Source organism: Sipha flava, unplaced genomic scaffold, assembly GCF_003268045.1.
Source record: "Sipha flava isolate LNK unplaced genomic scaffold, YSA_version1 40_pilon_pilon, whole genome shotgun sequence".
Lineage (NCBI taxonomy): Eukaryota > Metazoa > Arthropoda > Insecta > Hemiptera > Aphididae > Sipha > Sipha flava.
Window position 1 is genome coordinate 6,446 of NW_020273126.1, and position 22,265 is coordinate 28,710.

The 22,265-nt window shown below is 26.7% G+C and overlaps 4 protein-coding genes across 4 annotated transcripts; 2 read left to right on the forward strand and 2 right to left on the reverse strand.

Moving 5' to 3' along the window:
• Nucleotides 1-1,591: 1,591 nt before the first annotated feature.
• On the reverse strand, nt 1,592-11,443 carry LOC112688844. Its single transcript, XM_025562230.1, has 6 exons — nt 11,217-11,443; nt 10,885-11,010; nt 9,489-9,669; nt 9,285-9,400; nt 5,255-5,344; nt 1,592-1,653 (listed from the first exon to the last, which is right to left on the reverse strand). Exons 2-6 carry the CDS (start codon nt 10,946-10,948, stop codon nt 1,610-1,612), a joined length of 495 nt encoding a protein of 164 aa, XP_025418015.1. The 5' UTR covers nt 10,949-11,010; nt 11,217-11,443; the 3' UTR covers nt 1,592-1,609.
• Nucleotides 11,444-15,533: 4,090 nt separating this feature from the next.
• LOC112688852 lies at nt 15,534-16,845 on the reverse strand. The gene is made up of 2 exons (XM_025562251.1): nt 16,690-16,845; nt 15,534-16,603 (listed from the first exon to the last, which is right to left on the reverse strand). The coding sequence occupies exons 1-2, from the start codon at nt 16,754-16,756 to the stop codon at nt 16,062-16,064; spliced, it is 609 nt and encodes a 202-aa protein (XP_025418036.1). The 5' UTR covers nt 16,757-16,845; the 3' UTR covers nt 15,534-16,061.
• Nucleotides 16,846-16,878: 33 nt separating this feature from the next.
• On the forward strand, nt 16,879-18,243 carry LOC112688818 (zinc finger MYM-type protein 1-like). The gene is made up of 3 exons (XM_025562207.1): nt 16,879-16,885; nt 17,330-17,908; nt 18,080-18,243. Exons 1-3 carry the CDS (start codon nt 16,879-16,881, stop codon nt 18,241-18,243), a joined length of 750 nt encoding a protein of 249 aa, XP_025417992.1.
• Nucleotides 18,244-21,132: 2,889 nt separating this feature from the next.
• Nucleotides 21,133-21,897, forward strand: LOC112688819 (zinc finger BED domain-containing protein 5-like). Its single transcript, XM_025562208.1, has one exon. It carries the CDS (start codon nt 21,133-21,135, stop codon nt 21,895-21,897), a length of 765 nt encoding a protein of 254 aa, XP_025417993.1.
• Nucleotides 21,898-22,265: the final 368 nt, after the last annotated feature.

A 22,265-nucleotide genomic window follows, 5' to 3' on the forward strand; every position in this document is an offset into this window, starting at 1 on the left:
CATATAAATTGTATTAATCGAGCTAAGCACCCTCTTTCATCCGTAAAAGATCCGGTGTTTAATTCGGACGTGTATGGTAAGATTTCGGCATGGATGCCGTGTAGACTTAAGCACGTACAATAAAGGAAAAAGGAAATTTACTATTTAATTTTATACGAGCACGCGAGATGAATGTGGACTGTATAAAGCGAATTCTACACTCGTTCATTGATAATCGGCTATTAGTAGATTTAGTAGAAATCGACAAAAAAAAACCAACAAAATCAGCAGATAATAAAAATTAGAACCAAATAACTATAACGAAATTATTTATTATATTATACCTACCTATATATTATCGCTGTAATTGTACAGAGTTGCATCAGCGTAATCGGTCTATTTACTTAATCTAGATATTTATAATTAAATTTAAAATTTTGAATCTTGAAAATTCGATTAACAAAAATCAAAAAACAAGTTTACCAAAATACAATTTCATAAAATATGCCCGATTTTGATTAAAACATAGGTAAAAGACAAAAATCTCAAAAAATCCAAAAAAAAGCACTATAAACTAAAAAACGCAAAATATGCAAAAATATGCACACTCAAATTTTATATCTGATATGGCACAAGGAAATTAATTTATTTCACACTCTGCTATTTTTAACAATAATTAACAAAATTATGCAAATGCTAGAAGTTCTTAAACCTAATTTATGACAAAAGTTAACTTATGCTTTTAATATTATTCATGCGATCCCTTCATATATTAGTATTCATAAGAGCTTAAATTTAAGTATAAATGTAACACATATTTAAAATATCTTTTTTATATATATTTTTTTTGTGTAATTTATTAATTATTAATAATAAAAAAATAATAAAATATTATTATCAGTAGAATATAATACCTACTAATTTTATTCATAAAATAGCAAAAATGAATAAGTTAAACAATTAACTGATAAAAAAAATGTAATACATAATATGTTACAAACTTTGTATAGCAAAATAAAATGTAATTGACATCCAGACTATTTTAAATGTATTTGGCACAGGCTTTATAAGCAATCTTATTAAAAATAATTTATACTGAAAGTTCTTATTATTATATTGATACAAAATTATTAAGTATATATACTATACAATCTAATGCCAAAAAATTATTTTTTGTACTTAACATTATATCTATTATATATTTTAATTACCCAAAAATATATATTATTGATAACTACTTTATGTTTCATATCTTTAACATTAAGTATTACAATGTAATTATTAGTATAAGTAACATTTTTGTTTTGATAAATACAATTATATATTGTTTTAAATACAGATAATAAATAATAGAAAATATTGGTAAAAAATTATAATTTTATTCTTTAATATTAGAGTATGCAATTTAATGTAAACAAGTAATTTCATGAAACAATCTAAATCTAAATAATCTATCAAAAATACATTATAAAAAATAACCACATTATATTTTGAACCATAATTATAGTTAGTTATATGAGTTAAACATAATTGTTTGTAACCTATAAAACTAGTAGTCCTTACTAACTGCGGATTTTTTTTTTTTATATATATATAAGACAAAAAACACTTATTTAAATTAAAATATTTATTATGGGTACTTATTTGATATCAAAGGCGAAGAATCAGATGAAGCTGAAACATAAATAAAATACAATAAATTGACAGAAAATAATTACAAATATTTTATGGTATATTGCATAAACTTAGGTAATTATTTTTTTCAGATTTTTATTCGACACTAACCTTAGTCTATCATTGTAATTATTTTATTGATAATATATATATTAATATTTAATTCAATATTTTTTTACATACAGTACTTAGTGCATACTTCAATTAATTATCAATATAATAAATATATATATTATTATTAATTAATTAATTATCTATATAATAGCTAAAAACTTAAATTTAACATTTCTTTTATCTCATATTTATACAACTTACTCTCAAAACTTGAATGTACATGTTACCAAACTATGAACATCTATATAAACTATATAAACTAAATTTAAAATCTTAACACCTTGTTATAGATTTTACTTGCATTTTTTAAATTTGATATAAAACTAAGAGTTCTATAACATTATTTTTACAAAACAGTAAATAATAATAACCTAATAATAAAATCATAATCAAAATTTTCTTTTACTATGTATGACACCAGCAATATGGATAATTCAGGTATTTTGCAAAATGTCTAGGCATTATGAAAATTTCCGACCCATTTTAGGTAATGTATATAAAACATAATTTTTAAAATGTTATCCATCACTTCAAAATCTTTAAATTGTGTATTTTGAATTCGTTTATTTTTAGTAAACTAATATTTATATTTTCCCAGGAACTCGTCTACAACAAAGACGATTATATTTTATTATAGCTTATCTTATTGTTTATGAAATGTCTCGTAATACTAGAATAAAAATCTATAAAAAGAAAAAAAACAACTCCCCATGACGAAACCCGAGATGGACAAGTAGAAATATCAGCGAAAGATAATTTTAAAATTAATACATTCTATGTTATACTTGATAGATTAGCAACTGAATTGAGTATTAGACGAAAAGAATATGAATCATTCTGCTAACTGTTTGATTTCTTTACTAAACTTCATAAATTGGAAAACTCTGAAATAATGATTAAAGCAAATGAGTTATGCTGCATTTATAAATCAGACTTAGAAAAAAATGAATTTATTATTGAACTACTACATTTTCGTTCTCATCAAATTAAAAGATTTAATGAAAGAAAAATACAACATTATTACTATTGCTTGCAGTGGCGGAGCTACATATAGATAAAGGTGTGATTTCACACGGACCTCGGCATAAGAGAGGCCCCTCAAACGATTTAACTTAGAAAATTATAAGCAATAAAATTTAAAAAATTTAACTAAAAACCTCATAAAAGTTTATTTTTAGTTTTTGGCTTTCCATTTATTTTTGTAAGTAAACCATTGCATAATTAGTTATGGTGGTTCAGAATAATAGTAATCTAGCATGATCAATTAGTTATTTGATCTTAGTATAATGTGAAGATAGGTAGGTATTAATGCATTTATTCGTTTTAAATAAAATATCCTAGAAAAAAAAAAGGAGTTACAACTATACTAATGCAGAATAATAATTTTATCACATAAATAAATTATTGCTTGTAATTTGTATCCTGCTGACATTTAATTCGGCAGAATTAACCAATCAAATCAAATCTTTTATTTGCTTTTTAGTTTAAAGCATTATCCAATGTAACTAAATTGTAAGTCGTTGAAAATAATAATCTTATAACTCCCCAAAATTACTAAAGGCATTTTATTAATTTCTCACTTTACTAGTATCTGTAATCAGTGCTGAGAGATCGTTTTCAAAGCTGAAGTCAATAAAAAGCTACCTCAGAAACACTATGTCTCAAACACGTCCAAGTGGTTTGACCATGATATCTATTGAAAACGTGTAAAAAAATAAAATATGTCGGCATTGATCAATACTTATGCATAAAACCAATGTCGAAAATAAATATTCACAACTTAATTTCAATATTTACCTATATATATATTAAAGAATTAAGATGTTACGTGAGAAAAACAAAATGCTTAGTTCTTTTTTTTAAATTCTGGCTTAGAAATTCGTCACGCAAATTTTTTACACGGGCCTCCAAGAATCTATTTCTGCCACTGATTGTAATTTATGAACGTAATGTGAAAGATCTATATCAAAATACTGAAATTGCCCTTCGAATATTTGTATCAACACCAGCTACTAATTGTATTGCCAAACAAGGGCGTACCCAAGGGGAGATATTTCGGGTCCAGACCCCCCCATGAAATTTCTACATACCTACTTAATGATTTAATAGTAAATAGTATAATAATAGTATATAGTGTATTTTAATTTTCCGTTATCAAATATAATAAAAATTTTGGACTCCCCTCCCAAAAAAAATTCCCAGGTATGCTCCTGCTACCAAACGTTCGTTTTCAGTGTTAAAAAGAATGAAAAATAATTTACAATCAACTATTTCGCAAGGAAGATTAAATTCCTTGGCTATATTAACTATAAAGTGATTTAAAGTCATCACTAGCATATGAAGACATTTTTGATGACTTCTCAATAACTAAATTTAGAAAAAAAAAACTATATAAACTGCAAAAATTAACTATTAATTAAAATAATTAATTATTTTTATTATATTAATTAAATTATGTTTTTCTTATAAATATTGTTACTTTAAAAAAAATAAACAGAAGATGTTATATCATAAATCAGAATTTTTTTTAGTTTACTTAAATGAAAAAATAATTTCATATTAGGTATTGAAAAAATAAATTTATTTGAGGATATTTTATTAAATAGGAGTTTAAAAGTTTTTTTTTTTTGGATAGGAGCAGTAAATTTAATTTGGCATAGGGGTGAAAAATTATTAAATCCGCCCCTGTAGTAATAATTTATTACTATTATATAAATATTTTACTACCATTTATTTATTATAACATGTTGTAGAAAAGTAATATTTTGAAGGGCATAAAATGTTATTTTTAAGGCAAATACATTTTTTATTTTGACACTTGAACTTACAAACACATTTTAAAAATCATTGGCCAGTTCTTGTGGATTGAATTTTTATCAATTCATTAGACTCTTCATCAGATAAAAAACTATTAGTGGCCAAATTTTTAAAAAAAATTTATAGTTTATTATAAAAATTTGACTTCATATAAATCATATTCATAGTTGCAACATCATAACGAGACATGAAAATAACGATATTGTAATAAAATTATTAGTATGTTCGATATTTACCTCAGAATTACTATAATAGTAGTAAAAGAATCTTAATCTTTATTGTGTTAAATCATGTACGCACATTTATGATAAACGATAAATAAAGTTGTTGGTAGTAGGCGATGCTCAATTTTGTTTATTTTCATCATATTGCCTACTCTACATTCAGCATTATTCATTCATAATACTTAGGCAAAGCTCTTATTATGTATATTGCCGAGTAATTTTCGGAATTATGTAAAATACCGGATTATGCATATACATTATTCAATCAATTATTCCAACCAATACATTAATTATTTAGTTCTATAATGTAAATACTGGTTTTCACTTATGTTTACTCTAAAACCACAATAGTATGAAGTCGATCAGTGACTAGTATACAAACTTTAGAAAATACTTATTATTATATCTTTAAAATATATTTTCGATAAACAAATTTAAAACAATACCTGAAGCATGATAAGGTTGATAACTGGATATTGTGTTTGGATTAGCTTCTATAATGACACAAGTGGCTGGAGGTGATTGAATTAGTACCCCTGTAGTGATATATTTTTAAACACAACCTGCGAAAATGCATTATAAATTGTGGTCATTGTTTTTTCTATAAAGGTATTATGAAAATCTACAACCACCACAATTACATACATTTTCACAACAATTAAAATAAATAAAATTATTTAATAAAGCAAAAAACAATAAATAATAATAATTAGTTTTGAAAATAATAAAAATTGTATCATAACTAGTTGTGAAATAAAAAGTGCATATTTAACATATTGACATCCAATATATTTGAGATAAGTTTAATCAGAAATTAAAAAAATTAATATTAATTAATTGAAGTGAAAATATCACAAGATCTATGTATAATTATTTTTTTAATACAATTTCCAGAAATATATATATATATATGGCTTGATTCAAGAAAGACCAATGACATATTATGACAACATTCAAAAATAAAAATATTAAATTGTTCAATTTTTAATGTATAAGTTACAATTAAAGTTTTGAATCGTTAATTTATGAAATACTTAAAACATGTAGATAATGTATACAATAATCATATTAATAAGTTAAGTATAAATTATTTATACTGTAACTAGTTATTTTCTGTATTCCCTAGGGCTTACTATGTTAATGTGTCAAATTGTACAAAAGTGTTCAATATTGTTATTTTAATTGTTTCAAATAAAAGTATAACATAAAGATCTGCAGAAACTGATTGGGTCTTATTTGAGTGCACTTGTACTCGTACCAAAAAATGTAAAACAAAGCAGTATCCGCAGAAAAAAAAGAGGTATTGCGCAAATCTAGAAGCTTCAATAATTATAATTAACTATAATTAACTCAGCTTAAAATAAATATCATTATAATTATTTCATAAATTAACCGATTCAATACTTTAACTATAACATATACATACAATTTTTAAATTCAATGGAAGAATTCAAAAAACGATTTTACTTAATTAAATCAGAGGTTTTTTTTTATTACAAGACTTTTTTTTGAATTTAACTGCAATAAGATTAACTCAATAATCTCCATTATGTCAAAATGCATAATTGGCCCTACTTATAATGTTCACCAATTTAGAAAACACTGAATTTTTCGATCAGATTATGTTGGAATAAATCAAATTTTTTGTTACAAGCTGATGGTAAATAAATACACATTTTCAGATAAATTTCAAATTTTTAACCCTCTCGGTACGCATATGCGCAATGCAAGTTATTTTTTTTTTAATAGCAACCGATATTTTTGATACTAAATTCGGATAGACTAAATTTTTTTAAGCCATTTTCACCAATTAACCATGACTCTAAAACCAAAATTTACTGAATGAGAACCGTTTAAATTGTGTAGTTATAAAATAACAATTGTAATCAAATTTAATTAAATAATTTTATATCCATATTATGTTATCTTGTTTATAAAACATAAAAAAAAAAAAATTCGTAAAAATATTCAAAAAGTAACCAAAAATAAATACTTATAAATGGTTTTATGCATTTTATAATGAATTGTAAAAATGTATTATTTATTAAAATTTATATGGCTCTCATCCAGACAATTTTGGTTTTAGAGCCATGGTTAATTGGTCAAAATAATTGAAAAAAAATTTAGTCTATCTGAATTTAGTATCAAAAATACTGATTGCTATTAAAAAAATAATAAGTTGCATTGCGCATGTGCGTACTCAGAAGGTAAAAAATTTGAAATTTATCTGAAAATGTGTATTTATATACCACTAGCTTCTAAAAAAAAAATTTGATTTATTCCAACATAATTCGGCTGAGAAATTCGGTGTTCCCTAAATTAATATATTAATATATATACATGTAATGTATATACATATACCATGTGTTCATTAACTTAGAAAATACCGAATTTCTCAGCCGGATTATGTTTGAATAAATATATATATAAGTGTGCGTGTAATGAATATTAGTTTTATAAATACATAACATTTAATTAAAAAAAAATATATTTCTAGAAATTCATTAAAAAAACAAAATAAATAAGCGCCAAAAAGTAAATAAAGATTATTTTTTTCATACAAATGCAAAATACTAATAAAAATAGTATTTCAAACATAAATCTAAGTGCAAATATAAATAAAAACGATCATGCATTATTAAAATAAGAGAAATCACAAAATATTAAGAATTATTTTATTTGTTAGAAGAATGCTAATATGATAATCAATTTAGAAGAACTTTTAGATTTATAATAAGTTTTGAGTGCTTATTTTGTTTTACACTTTAAGAAATTTCACCATATAAAAATAAAATTTTAATTATAAATACCAACAAACTCAATTAAATTTTTGTTAAATTTTAAGAATAATGAATACTAAATAATATATATACTTTATAAATTCTTTACATCCGTTAGAAAAATTGAATAAATAAGGATAAAATATTTACTAAAATAATATTATACGGATAAACATTTTAAAACAAAATATAAATTATTTTTATTTATAGTTAAAATTATACAATACTAAGTAATACTTGTACTTCATTTTTTTAGGACAACCAAAAACAATTTTTAATAGGATTTCAATATAAGAACAATAGAAATATAGATACAATTCAATGAACCTATTTTACTTTAATCAATTCAAAATAAGACATTTTGAATAAATTGATTACAATTGTTATTACTAAAGCTCGGAAGTTGATGACCTTAAGAACATTAAAAAATGACCTAAAAAAAATGTAAATATTATTGAAGTTAGACAATTCCTTATTGTTTTTGTAGGTTATTTTTATTATACTTTTATACTGTATACTATAAAGTAGTAGGCTAGTAGCGTCAACTGTCATGGTGTTGTGTTATGTTATAGTTTTTAGATATTTTGCAAGTGTGATTTTCTTTTTAATAAATAATTATGTTTTCTTTTTATAATGAATTAATATCTTTAATAAATCAATAAATATGACGTAAAAAATATCAAAAAATGTTCTTAAAAAATGATCTAGAAGAATTTGTTAGAAATATTTGTTTTAAATTAATAAAATATATTTTTAAATATTTTACTCTACTTTACTGTAACAATATATATAAATTTATCAAAACTTATAAATTACTTAAAATATGATAAAAAAAAATGACAACAAATGTTCTTAAAATATGAAATAAAAAAATTACAAATATTTGTTTTATAAATTTATCAAAGCTTACAAATTACTCTAAAATTAAAATCATTACATTATACAATTCGAACGTATTTGATATTAAAAGTAAATGAACAACGATTATCTGTTCATAAATTTTAATATTTAAAAAAACTTCTCTATACGTCCACTGAAGTGATTGGGAGGCACAGATAAGCACTAACCGACGTTTTAATTTTCGTTATTTCGAAAATATTACAAAAAAATTTTATAAAATTTAAATATAATAGGTATTATTCACTATAACATGACAACAAAGCATTGACTGTAATCGACAAGATAAAATCGGATACTAATCAAGTATTAGGAAAAAATAATAAAATGTAAGTATAATAGTATTCACTACAACACGACAATGACGAAAATAAATCGGACAAATCTTAAGTTGTCGGCATAAAGGTCAACAAGAAACAATAAGAAGTGAACTAGTATAAAACCAGTAAAAATGACTTAAAAAGTAATAAACACCAAAAAATGCAAAATAAAAATTAGTTATTTGGATTCACTTGCTAATGAAACACATTGGTGGCCAAGAGAGCATTATCTAAAATCTTCGAAAAAAAAATTGCATCAACTTCTAAGCCTTAGTTATTACTAAAAATAATACTACAGTATAGAAAAATTGTAAATCAGATAACTATTAATATGTTAAACATGAAACAAAAATTTAGTACTACCAATAAATAAAACTTTTAATGTGTATTTTAATTAAATATTAGTATTTTCAAATATAGGTAAATGGTTTAACTTGATAATCTAATAAGCATTTTTTTTTTTTTTTAATCCTACTTACTGCCAGCTTGCCTACGTTTGTAAATAGCGCAACATGGACAACATAAACAGCAGATGCAGCTGAGTATAGATGAGATAATCAACAGAATAATAAGAATAGGAATAAGACAAATCAATCTGAAAAAAAAAAATATATATATATATATATATGTATTATTTATACTTTTAATGTAAATGGAAGGTAATATATTTGGTTTATACAAACCCAAAAACCAAAAATTCTTGGAAATCGCAACATTCAACCTCTCCATTAGTATTATAACAGCAGTATTCTTTATTTTGATCGCCAATTAAAGGTAAAGGACATCTGTTAATAGAAAGAGATTCAACCTTGGATATGAATGGGTTTTTATCCACTAACCATGGCAAAGTACAATCAGTCGCACCTAAATATAAATATTAAAATATTCATAAAATAACAATTTTATTGATTAAAACTATGTACCAATGAAATCAATGATTAGAAAGATGATATTTTGTTAAATTAATGCATAATAATAATAATAATAATAATAATAATAATTTCTTTTCTGTGCATAAAAATTTATAAATATATAATAATAAAACAAAATATCTTAAATAAATCTTGAATAGTTGCATAGTATTTTTAAATGTTATTTTTGGTACTTTTTACGATTTATGTATACTTCACAATTGAAAATATATTTAAACAGCGACTCTACATATTATTTATAATACCTACATACATACATAATATGCAAGGGGGAGGGGGTTATGGGTTCAAACCCACCTCGAAATTCAGGAAAATTATTAAATATATTTGAATAGAGTAAAAGTGGTTTATAGATTATATAAGTATGAAAATATAAAACCTCAGACCTCTCCTAAAATATTTTTTTATGTACACGCCTGATAACATATAATGATAACTTTCAGAAACACATGCAAGTTATACCATTTATTTTGGTGACCATGAATTATATATATATAATATGTTTTATTTGTCAAAGTTTATGTGGCGAAGTAAATTAAACAGCCGCGGTCAATTTAAAGAAATTCTGAAGGACATAGCAGAGTTTTAGCCACCCACATAATTTTTTTTATTTTTAACATTTATTTATTCAAATATGAAAGATGTATAATTTTTTTTACGATTTATTTATTCATAATATATTATATAATTTATCTATTTTTATTTTGATTACCTGAATTTATATGTATAGTCATAAATGTATAATGTATAAATAACTATTGTATTATTTTTTAAATCATTGATTATTTATTATAACATCTAAAACACAAAACACGAGAAATTAAGTGGTGGACGTCAACTACTTGAATGGCGAGGGAATACTTTCTTGTCGGAGATCATCTAGACCAGTACTAATAATTCATCTAAAATTAAACTACTTCAAAAAATGACACCTAAAAAACCGGAGAATTTTGTTAAAACTATTATAATAATAAGACAAACTGTAAGTAACGTCGAGCGAGTAATTATAATAACAACTAGTATTGTTATCGAATACTATGCGAAGAACGCAGGTAAAACGGCGAAACCGCTCACAAATGCTGTTGATATTTTTAATTCCGGATAAGTAGCAGAACGGAGAAAAAAAAAGGGCGAATCGACAACTCACCCATCACGGTACAGTTGTAGAACGCGAAAAAGGTCACTAGTAGAGACAATCCTTTGAACGCCATGGTAATGGTATCGTTTAGTAGCGGACTGAAGTCTATACGTGTATTTCTCGGCCAAAGAACACCTGAAATATACGAGTGCAAATCAATTAACATCAACTGTTGAGTGTTGTCGTGGGTGACGCATCTTAACGATGACAATAAACAAAACAACGTGTGTATACGCAACAGAGTAGGCGAATCGAAACTATTATTCATAACCCGTGCAAGAGGTATTAACGGGTGAAAACAACAATAGGGGAAAAAAATGATAATAATAATTATAACGTACCTGTAAGAATGGAATGCGTGCGCAAGTGGTGAGAAATTATATTATACTGGAATGTGTGACGATGAGTGTCGGTCGTAGAAAAGCAGTGTACAGAGTGCGGAGTGGTTCAGTGTTGAACAAAACAAACGAATGATGAACGGAGGACCGGTGGGAACGAGGGACAAAGCGTCGTGTGGTGGTGATGAGTAGAGCGAGGAGTCGAGGACAAACCTCGTGTGTGTGTATTGTATGTACAGAAAGCCGTTTGTCGTAAACAGTATTTTACAGGCTATCCAATACAAAAACCGCTGCCGTCAAGGACTCGTTTTTTTCGGACACTGCATAAACACATGAAACGTAGTCATGTATCTATTATGTATTATTGTACTATTACGTATTTCACTATCCTTATGTGTTTCACGCTCGAGTCGATTCTGGAACGATTAAATTCAGTGTCATCATTTATCCGAACTCCGTATCAGATATTCTCGTACAGTGAGTGTGTTAAAGAACCTTGACGTTCTACGTGTGTCAACTTGATTGAAGTAGTGTATTATTTATATATTATAAATAAATATTATGAGATTGGCCCAATTGTAAAAGAATATTATAATTACCAAAATAATTTATAAACATAAACAATTAAAAATACATTAAAATATATAGGTATATATAGTGGCATCTACGTAGGGTAATAAGTGGTACAATAGCATTGATTTATCATGGGTCCCGGGGCCTACATACATTTGAGGGCCCTACTATGGTCTTTGAAACAAACACAATGCATAACTATTCATTTGGATCTTTAGATGGTTGAATAAAACATAGAGAGTTGGCAGCGCCAAATATGCAAACAAATATAAATATATAATAAGTTATTATTAATAACTAATATTGATAACTATAATAGTATTGATTGTGTCTGTAGTTTGTGTCAGGACTCAGGAAGCCGTCCCAAGATTCGGTTTCGGACTGACTCGAAAAAGCCCAGTCAGCGATTTGGGCGATTAAGGGCCCCCAACAGTAGCCCCCCCCCCCCAAAAAATAAGATCGCTACGCTCGCAATACAATTTTATGTACATTACTAATTTTTTTTTTCAATATAATTGCTATCTTTCATATTTATCATATATTATATATTATATATCATATATTTATTATATACTCATATGGGCACAATACTTAAATACGTACCTAACTAAAATTCAAACGTTCGATATATTTACTCGTTTTACACTATTTTCAATAGTTATTCTCAAATGTTAAGACATTTTCTGCAGATTCTTTATAGTTCCCAGAACCATAGGTCTGTTTTTATTATCAGACAGGGCTAATCCCTCCTTCCAGGAATCCAACCCCCAAAATACTACTCTCGCTACACCGCCGTGACATCAAACATTATAAAGAAAAACACCATTTCAAATTGTGTCATGGATTCATATTTATTTTAATTATTATTTTAATTAATATTAATATTAAAGATATAAAAGGTAAAACAAATTAAATAACATAAATTAATAACATCTCAAATCAATAACCTTGATAGTTCTGACGAACTTTTAGCAATAGTATTTACAACAATTTCCTTATCAACAACATAGTCTCTTTCAATATTAATCATTAACAGAGCTTCCATTATATCTTGAGAAATTAATGATCTTAATTTAGTTTTAATGTTTTTAAGTTTGGAAAATGTCCGTTCATATGTAACTTGTGTACATGGTAACGTCAAAACAAATTTATATGCCAAGTATATATTATTAAAAGAGCCCGATTGTTGAACAATTTCGTACAAAATATTAAAAGCACATCTTAAACAATTGTTACATGTATTGCATTCCAAACTGTGGTCAATATTTATTTCTGGTTCTGAGTCGGATTCATTTTCAAAAGATAGTTAATTTTTTGAAAATGTGTCATTAAAATTTTTAGTTATTGAATCAAATTGTATTGCAAATAAAATTTTGTTATATACAATAATTGTTCAGAAATTTAAAATTTGTACACTTATTTTTGTTAATTCAGCAAGTTTTAATGGTAAGTTTTCAGGTAAACCACTTTTAATATTTTTAAAATTTTTAGGGTCTAAGCAAATACAATCTTTAAGTAATTCTGAATAATTAACAAATCTTTTTTCCATACTATTTATTATAATATTAAGTATAAAGTTGTATGTTTCCACTTTAAACCTTTTTTTTTTGCGGAAAAGTCAGGCCTTTCATCTGATGTTAATTCACCAGGCATTTTTTTTATTTTTGGCACTCTATTTACACATTTATTTTTAATAAACTTATCTTTTATTCTAAAATCTATATTATTTAATTCCGATTCCTCATTAATTTTCATTATAAAATTTTGAACATTAGAAATAAGTTTATTAAATGTTTCATCACCATTGTTTCTTTTTTCTTTAATTCGTTTTACTAAGCTTGTTGTCATATTAAAAGCTATCAGATAATTTAATGAGCGTGATTGTAAGAATTTTGAAACAGGAGAACTTATAGTAAAAATGTCAAGATAAATAGCAGCAGTTAAAATTATTTCAAATTTTGACCAATTTTGTAAAAGAGTATGAGCCGTGTATTTAGTTTTTGCATCAAATGTTGAATCACTAGAAGTTATTTCTAATAAAAAATATATGAATAATATGAATCGAGAATCTTTTACATTAAACTTGTTGAACTGAATTATAGAGGATAATGCCTTGTCCTTACTCCACCATCTGGTCGTTCCAATCAAGTTCAATTTTTTGAGTTTATTGTGACTTTTATGAGTTTGTTTTGTTAAATCTGGCCATACTTTCATTCTTTTATGTGAATCTAAAAGAAAAGTAGCAGATTGTTAAACTAACCCAAAGAAAAATTCAGAATTTTTGCAACATTCAGATGAATCTACCACAGTGGCGGCTCGTGTGTATGTGCACTACCTACCTAAACCCAAGAAAAATTGAAAACATACATCATAATAACACAACTAAGTACCTGTGATGTAATAAGGATTATTTTCAAAATGTAAAAATATAAACTCAGAATATTATGAAAATAATGATATTATAATATTATATTTAATAGTTGGATTGGGCTATTTCGACTGCTAAACGGCTGTCCGCGACGGAACGGTATCGGCGTGTACTATTATAATAGTGCAGTTGTGCACACAATCGTTGTGCACATTTGTACCGTGTAAAAATTAAAGCAAGTCGATACACGCAGCCCGCGTTGTAATGGAATTGGTGTGCACATTTGTTTGTGTGCACATAACCAATTAAATTGTTTTCAGCGAATTATTTTCGACGTCACCGCGTCGTTGCGCGTTGGCATCGGCATTATTATGTTATTATAGTTTATTTTTACTCTCATTCATTTGTTATACTCCGATTATCAGCTGATCATATTAGCTAGTCGATCATTATCGGAAATTCAAAACATTAATCGTGACAATCGTGTTTCTGACGACCGACATTAATGTTATTCGTGTATTTGTTTTCAATTTTTAAAATGAACTCAGTACAGCAAATTCTGCAATGTAATTTTTCATCAATCTCGTTGGAGAAAAAGATGGAGATAAAAAATACAGGTAGGCCTACTCCAGATTTAAATATTAAACAAATAACTAAATGTAAAACGAGAGATTATGTAAGACAATTTAAAAATGATATACATAAAACCCATGACTGGATTTGTGGTTGTTCAGAAACAAATCGTTTGTATTGTTTTCCCTGTCTACTTTTTGGTCAAAAATCTAATGATGCCGCTTGGGTAAAGAATGGAATAAACGATTTAATTCATTTAAATTCTAAAATCAATGACACACATAAATTCTTAATTAAATTTAAAACTATTAGGAAAACAAGACATAAGACAACAACTTTCTTATGCGTATCGGTTGAATATCAAACAAATATCAATACAATGAAAAAATAAGTCATAATCAGGGTTGATAATATACGCGTATAAAACGTTTAATACGTTACACGTATAATACCCCACGTATAAAACGTATAAAATGACTAAAACGTATATGTTTTGATTTTAAAATTCACTCTTAAAAAATTAAAAATACTTACTATTTTATACTTAGTAAAAACTAAAAACCAAAAACATATTAGGTAGTTAAAAATTATGTATAATATATAAATTATAAATTATAAAAATTTAAAATATCTTTTTGTTTGCTGTTTTCATTTTCCACTCTTTTGAATCGGTACCTATCTAAAAAGAAAATAATAAAAAATATTGCTACAGACAGAATATATCAATATAATATATTTTTATATTCATATTCTTAAGTAAAATTTGCAGTTGCCAAGTTAATAGTATCGACTATTTGTATACATAAAAAATAAGTCTTTTCCTATTAAATTTTATACTCATAAAGTTTACTCATTTTTATCATATTTGCCGCATTATCACTAATTACTGTGTAAATATAAGTGCTGTGTTTTTCTAAAGCTAAAGATATACATTTATACACTATATTAGAAAGTCCTATTGCAGTTTCTTTAATACCGGTTAAATCAAAAGACTCTAAGAAAAGTGCTTCGCCATTAGAACTATGCAGTAAACAAGCAACATTTTTTTATATTAGCTGCCTCATTTTTCCAACTATCTATTAGAAGAGCTGAATTTGAATGAAACTTTAAAGCTGCACAAAAACTATCGTGTACTTCATTTCAACGCGAGTTGATAGGGTAGTTCGTGATGGTGGATTATATGCGAGTCTTAATGATTGGCAAAAATCTTTAAAATGTACCGATTCGACTACAGAAAATGGAATATTGCATCCAAAAAACAATTTTCCCAATTTAAAGTTAACTAAATCAATTTCAGCATTTGTTATTTTATCATGGTAACGTTGAATAGTATCCTACTGTTTATTTTTATTTTTTAGTGTAACGAATGTATTAGAATTTTTTGAGGTAAAACTTTCAGGACTTAGTATTATAGTATCATTAGAATTAGACATTTCTAATTGTTTTTCACGTGAAGAACTTACGAGTTGAACATCATTGTCAGCTTCTAATGGAATCGATAAGCATACAGTGGATGTATATAAACTTAAATTAGGCATAGTAGTAGATGAATTTGCATTATTAAATGGATCATCTGGTTCTGAATCCGATTCAAATATATTTATATGTTTACGTTTACCTTGAGTTTGAGTTTCAGATGTTGAACTTGACGCTACTGGTAAGATAGGAGAAGATGCTCTACCCATTATTTTTAATACTGGCGGTTCTTCATTACGGATAATTTTAGTAGCAGTAGAATGAGTAGATTTTTTAATTCCTGTTGTAACTATTTTGAATAATTTTGAAGTATTACAAGTATTACGGTGCATCAATAAACGTGATTTACTCGTATTGGACAATATTTTTGAACAAAGTAAATATTTTGCTAATTGTTTACCTATGAATTAATAATATATATATATTAGATTTTATATTATTTTATTTTTTAAGTAATTATTAGATACACTAATTAACGTTTTTTACCTTTTGCTTCTTCTTTGTGCCGTTTATAATTAACATCCCATCCACTATGTGTTGGACGAACAGTCATATTTGTTTATTTGAATTTTTAAATTACTTACAAAATAATAAAATTATATTGAATTATATTCAAAATTGTGTTTGTGTATAGCACAATAACGTGCGAATGCGACGATAACAAGACACAGACTAATGAAATGTAATAATAAAATATAAATAATATACTATACCAGAAGGCAGAAACCTATTTTAATTTTTTGTGTTCAATCGAATGACAACAAAAAAAAAATATTGAAAATGTTATAAATATCACAAGTTCCAAGTACAATAGATTTACTATAAATATGTCTGCGATAAGATACTGATAATTATTAATATATAATAGCACCACAATTGTCTATTTATAATGTATGTTTCCTTATTTTATAGTTAGTTTAATAAGTTTAATTTAAACTTTAAATATTATAAATGAATTTTTATACAGTATAAAACGTATATAATTTTGTGTTCTATACTATATGTTTTATACGTTTTATACGTACTTATAATACGTGTTTTATACTATACCGTATTAAACGTTTCAACCCTGGTCATAATCGTTATATATTGAATAAAATCATAAATTGTATTAAATTTTGTGGAGCATTTGAGCTTGCACTCCGAGGTTACGATGAAAAATTAAATTCAGAAAATCCCGGCGTATTTCGAGGTCTTATAAACTTTAGTTCAGAGTTAGATTCGGTACTAAAATGTCATATTGAGAACTCTTCGGTATTTAAAGGTTTATCCAAATCAATCCAAAATGATTTACTAGAATGTTGTTTAGCTGTATGTCAACAAAGAATTAAAAATGAAATAAAACAAGCAGAATATATTTCTGTAATTGCTGACGAAACAACTGACGTATCTGCTCAGTTTCAATTGTCAATAATATTTAGATATTTACTATCGGATGGAACACCAGTAGAAAGGTTTTGGGGATTTTTCAATCCTATTGGACACGATGCGAAATCGTTGTCTGAATGCATAATATTCAATTTGGAAAAAGTCCTAGAGTCACCAGATATGTTGATTTGTCAGAGTTACGACGGCGCAAACGTGATGAGTGGACGTCTCAAAGGTGTACAAAAAATAATAAACAATAGCTATAAAAATGCACATTTCATACATTGCTATGCTCATCAGCTTAATTTAATTTTAATTCAAGCAACTTCACAAAATCGTGAGATAAGAATTTTTTTTTCAAACTTAACTGATATAACCAATTTTTTTTCCAACAGTCCACAGCGGGTTACGGTTTCGGATAAAATTGTTAAACACAGAGTTCCTCGATCATCTAATACTAGATGGAATTTTAAAATTCGAATAGTAAATACTGTGTATGAAAATCTAGAGTCATTAATTGAATGTATGAAAGAAATTGAATCAACATTTAATCAAACCATAGCAATTAATCAAGCTAGAGCTTTGCATCGGATGTTAATTGATGATAGATTTATATTTTGGTTAAGAGTGTTTCATTCTTTAATGCCCCATGTTGATATTCTATATAATTAACTACAAAAACAAACTATGGATCCAGTAGAACTCTCAAAGGCAATTTTTCGGTTCGAAGAAAATATATTAAAATAAAGACAGAATATTGATAACATCTTTGAAACCTCTCAAAATCATCTAACGAAAAAATGAAGACATGATGATACTATTAAAACAAGAAAAATCGCTGCAAAAGAAGTATGTGACATTTTTATTGTCAACGTTAAAGAACGGTTTGATTAAAAAAAATCACTTAAATGCTTCGCACCTATTTTTATCTACCAAATTTCCTATGTACGAAAATAACTTTCCAAGTGACCATTTTAATAAAACTATTGAAGCATATCCTAGTTTGGATGTTACTAAACTTAAAACTGAACTACAACTGTTCCACAAAAGAACCGATTTCCGTGATATTAATTCAACAGTTCATTTACTGAAATTTATAGTTGAAAATAATTTAACACTAATATTTTCTGAAAGCTACAAACTCTTAAAAATAATTTCAACTATTCCAATGACTACAGCTGAAGCCGAAAAATCGTTTTCTACATTAAAACGTATTAAAACATTTTTGAGAAAGTCAATGACAGAAGATCGACTTACAGCACTAGCAATGTTATCGATCGAAAAACGGATGATCAATAACATTCCAAACTTCAACGAAGAAGTAATCAACAGATTTGCAGAAAAAAAAGAGAGGAGAATCGATTTAACATATAAATATGTACCTGAAATATAATAATTTGTATCTACTTTATCATAGTATTTTTACTTGAAAATGTATTATTGTTATTATTATATATTTATTATTATTATACTTGTAAAAATAGGTATAAGCAAAAGAAAAAGTAATTGATAAATAACTAAAATTTGAAAACAATTATTTAATACAATTTATAATATATATATATATATATATATATATTATATTGGTTATTTTTTTTTTTTTTTTTTGGATGTACACTACTTCATTAAAAACCCACGAGCCGCCACTGACTATATATAAAATAAAATAAAAGATACGTTATTTTAAACCTGTAAAAACATGTTACATCATAGTAAATGCTTATTAGTTATTATTTTGTGCACCACCTATTTTTAACACTACGAGCCGCCACTGATCTACCATCACTAAATTTAATACATGACCTAAACAGTGGGTATATATACACAAAGGGTTTGCATTTTTCTTTAAATGTGATTTTTTTTTTTATTGATCACAAAAATAACACCGACAACAAAGGCCATTAGTTACAAATAAGGTTATTATACTAAATAAGAACTAATAATAATAACAATTTTTTATATAAGATTGAAAAGTTTTGTTTGTTTCAAAAAATTAATTAAATCAAGGTTATTTTTTTGGTTGGGTCCAAGTGAAGTGTCTAGGTTGTGGGCTATCTTGTGTTCGGCTCGTTCTTGATTGAACCTTAGACAGTCGGCTATTAGATGTTTGACTGTTAACAAGGTTCCGCAGGTTTGACAGGAGGGGGGTTCCTCTTTTGCCATCAGAAAGCCATGAGTAATTCTGGTGTGACCCGTACGGAGTCTATTAAGAACCATATCTTCTTTACGGTTGAGGTTAGGATTAATTCAACGGTATATGTCTCTTTTTATTTCATTTAATTTTGTGTTTTGTATGTTCCAGATTTTTTGCCATTTATATTTTGTACGTTCAATTATGAGTTTTTTCGCGTCGTCGTATGACATTTTATTAATTAAGACGGGTTCTTTGTTGTTGATGGCGAATGAGGCATATTAATCGGCTATTTCATTGCCTATTATACCCGGTATCCACATGATGACGATAGTTTTACCCAGACAGGAAGCTAGGCTGAGGTTGTTCAGAATTTTGGATGCAATATCACCGGTATTGAAAAGGTTTTGCAGACTTCTTATAGTGCTCAATGAATCGCTGAGAATGATGAATTTCGAGTGGGCTTCTTGTAATATAGTCTCGATAGCCATAAGTATGGCTGTAGCTTCGGCAGTGAATATGGAGCACTCCGGAGGTAGTTTGTGTATAATTTTTTTATTTAGGAATATAATCGAGAATCCTACACCTTTATGAGTTTTTGAACCGTCGGTGTATACTTCCTGGAAGTCTTTGTATTTACTTATAATGCTTTTAAAGAAGCTTTTGAAAATATTTGGCAAGGTTTGATGTTTATGAAGACAGCTAAGTTCTGTATTAATTAGATATGAGCTGGCCCAAGGAGGTTGGGACATTTTTTCTTTGGTTATGATTTGCGATATATCGAGGTTTGTCTTTCATCTCTTTTATGACGAGGTGGTTGTTTTTTTCGTGAATGATGTTATTTGATTTTGAAGATCTTGCTAAATATTTGAGATGTAATTCCAGCCTTTTTATATCAGGAATGGGTGTACCAGCGGGATTATAAATACTATATACAGGATAACTGCGAAAAGCTCCTAAAGCCAGTCTCAAACCGCAATTATTAACACTATCTAGCCAGTTCAGGAGGGATTTGGATGCTGTTCTGTAAAGGGATGAACCATAGTTAAGTTTTGATTGGATTAAAACTTTATGAATTTTAATTATAGTGTTTATTTCTCCACCCCAAGAGTTGTGGGAGAGAATTTTTAAAAATTTAACAGAATGACCGGTGGAGGCTTTTAAATGTTTCATTGGTACAACAGTAGCTAATCGTATCAATAATTTAGCAGCCGATATACAGAATGAACTTATTTTTCGTCTCAAATTGTGCAAATTTGCATTACAAATGGATGAGTCTACCGATGTAGCTGGGCTTACAATATTAATTGTCATCGTTAGGTATCAACACGAAAGCACATTATTGGAAGATCTTCTTTTATGCAAATCTCTACCAACACGTACTACTGGAGCTGAAATATTTGATCTTCTAAATTCATTTCTTGAAAGAAATGAAATACTATGGGAAAAAGTTATCTGTTAGTTTTAAGAAAGCTTTTGATGAAGTCGTAAAAATTATAAACTTCATAAAATCTCGGCCTCTTCAAAATCGTTTATTCAAAATCCTATGTGAGGACATGGGAAGTGTTCATACTTCTCTTCTTTTACATACCGAGGTTAGGTGGTTATCTCGAGGAAAGATACTAACTCGTATTTTTGAATTAAGGGACGAGGTACGTGCTTTTTTTTTGGAACACAATTTCGAATTAAAAGATCGATTTCTTGATCAAATGTGGCTACTTAAAGTTGCCTATTTAAGTGATATTTTTACAAAGATCAATGAGCTTAATTTCACACTTCAAGGTAGACACGTAAATGTTTTTACTGCACACGAAAAAATTCATGCTTTTAAGAAAAAGTTAGATTTTTGGAAAATTTGTATGAGCTCCAACGAGTTTGATTGCTTTCTGACAGTTAAATGCTTTTCGGAAGAGAAAGAGGTCGAAATTAATGAAGTTTTTATTGAGGAAATTATTCAGAACCTCACTGGATTGAGTGAAGGATTCAACCAGTATTTTCCAAATGACCAACAGGTGAAAAATAAAAATAAATTGTGGATTAAAAATCCATTTATTGTCAATACACGACCTCCAGCCATGTCAGCAAAAGAATATGAAACCTTTATTGAATTTACATCTGATTCATCGCTGCAAGAAAAATTTAAATCAATGTCATTAGCAGAATTTTGGTGCAGTTCAAATGATAAATATCCTTAATCGTCACAAAAGGCCGTATTGGCACTTTTACCATTTTCAACCACGTATATGTGTGAAACGGGGTTCTCTACCTATGTATCGACAAAAACAAAATATCGCAACAGACTTGATGCCGAACCTAATATGTTATTACAACTTTCATCAATAAAGCCCAATATTAAAAATATTTGTAATAATAAAAAGCAATTTCACGCATCTCATTAAGTAATTATTGTTAAAATAAAATTATATACAATTTTTATTATTTTTATTATTTTTTTTAACATATTTTTTAATTAAGTACCTTTAACACAATATAAGTATATGAAATAATTATATTTTTTTTATTTTTTATTTTTATTTTTAAATAATCCTAACAAAAAGCTTAA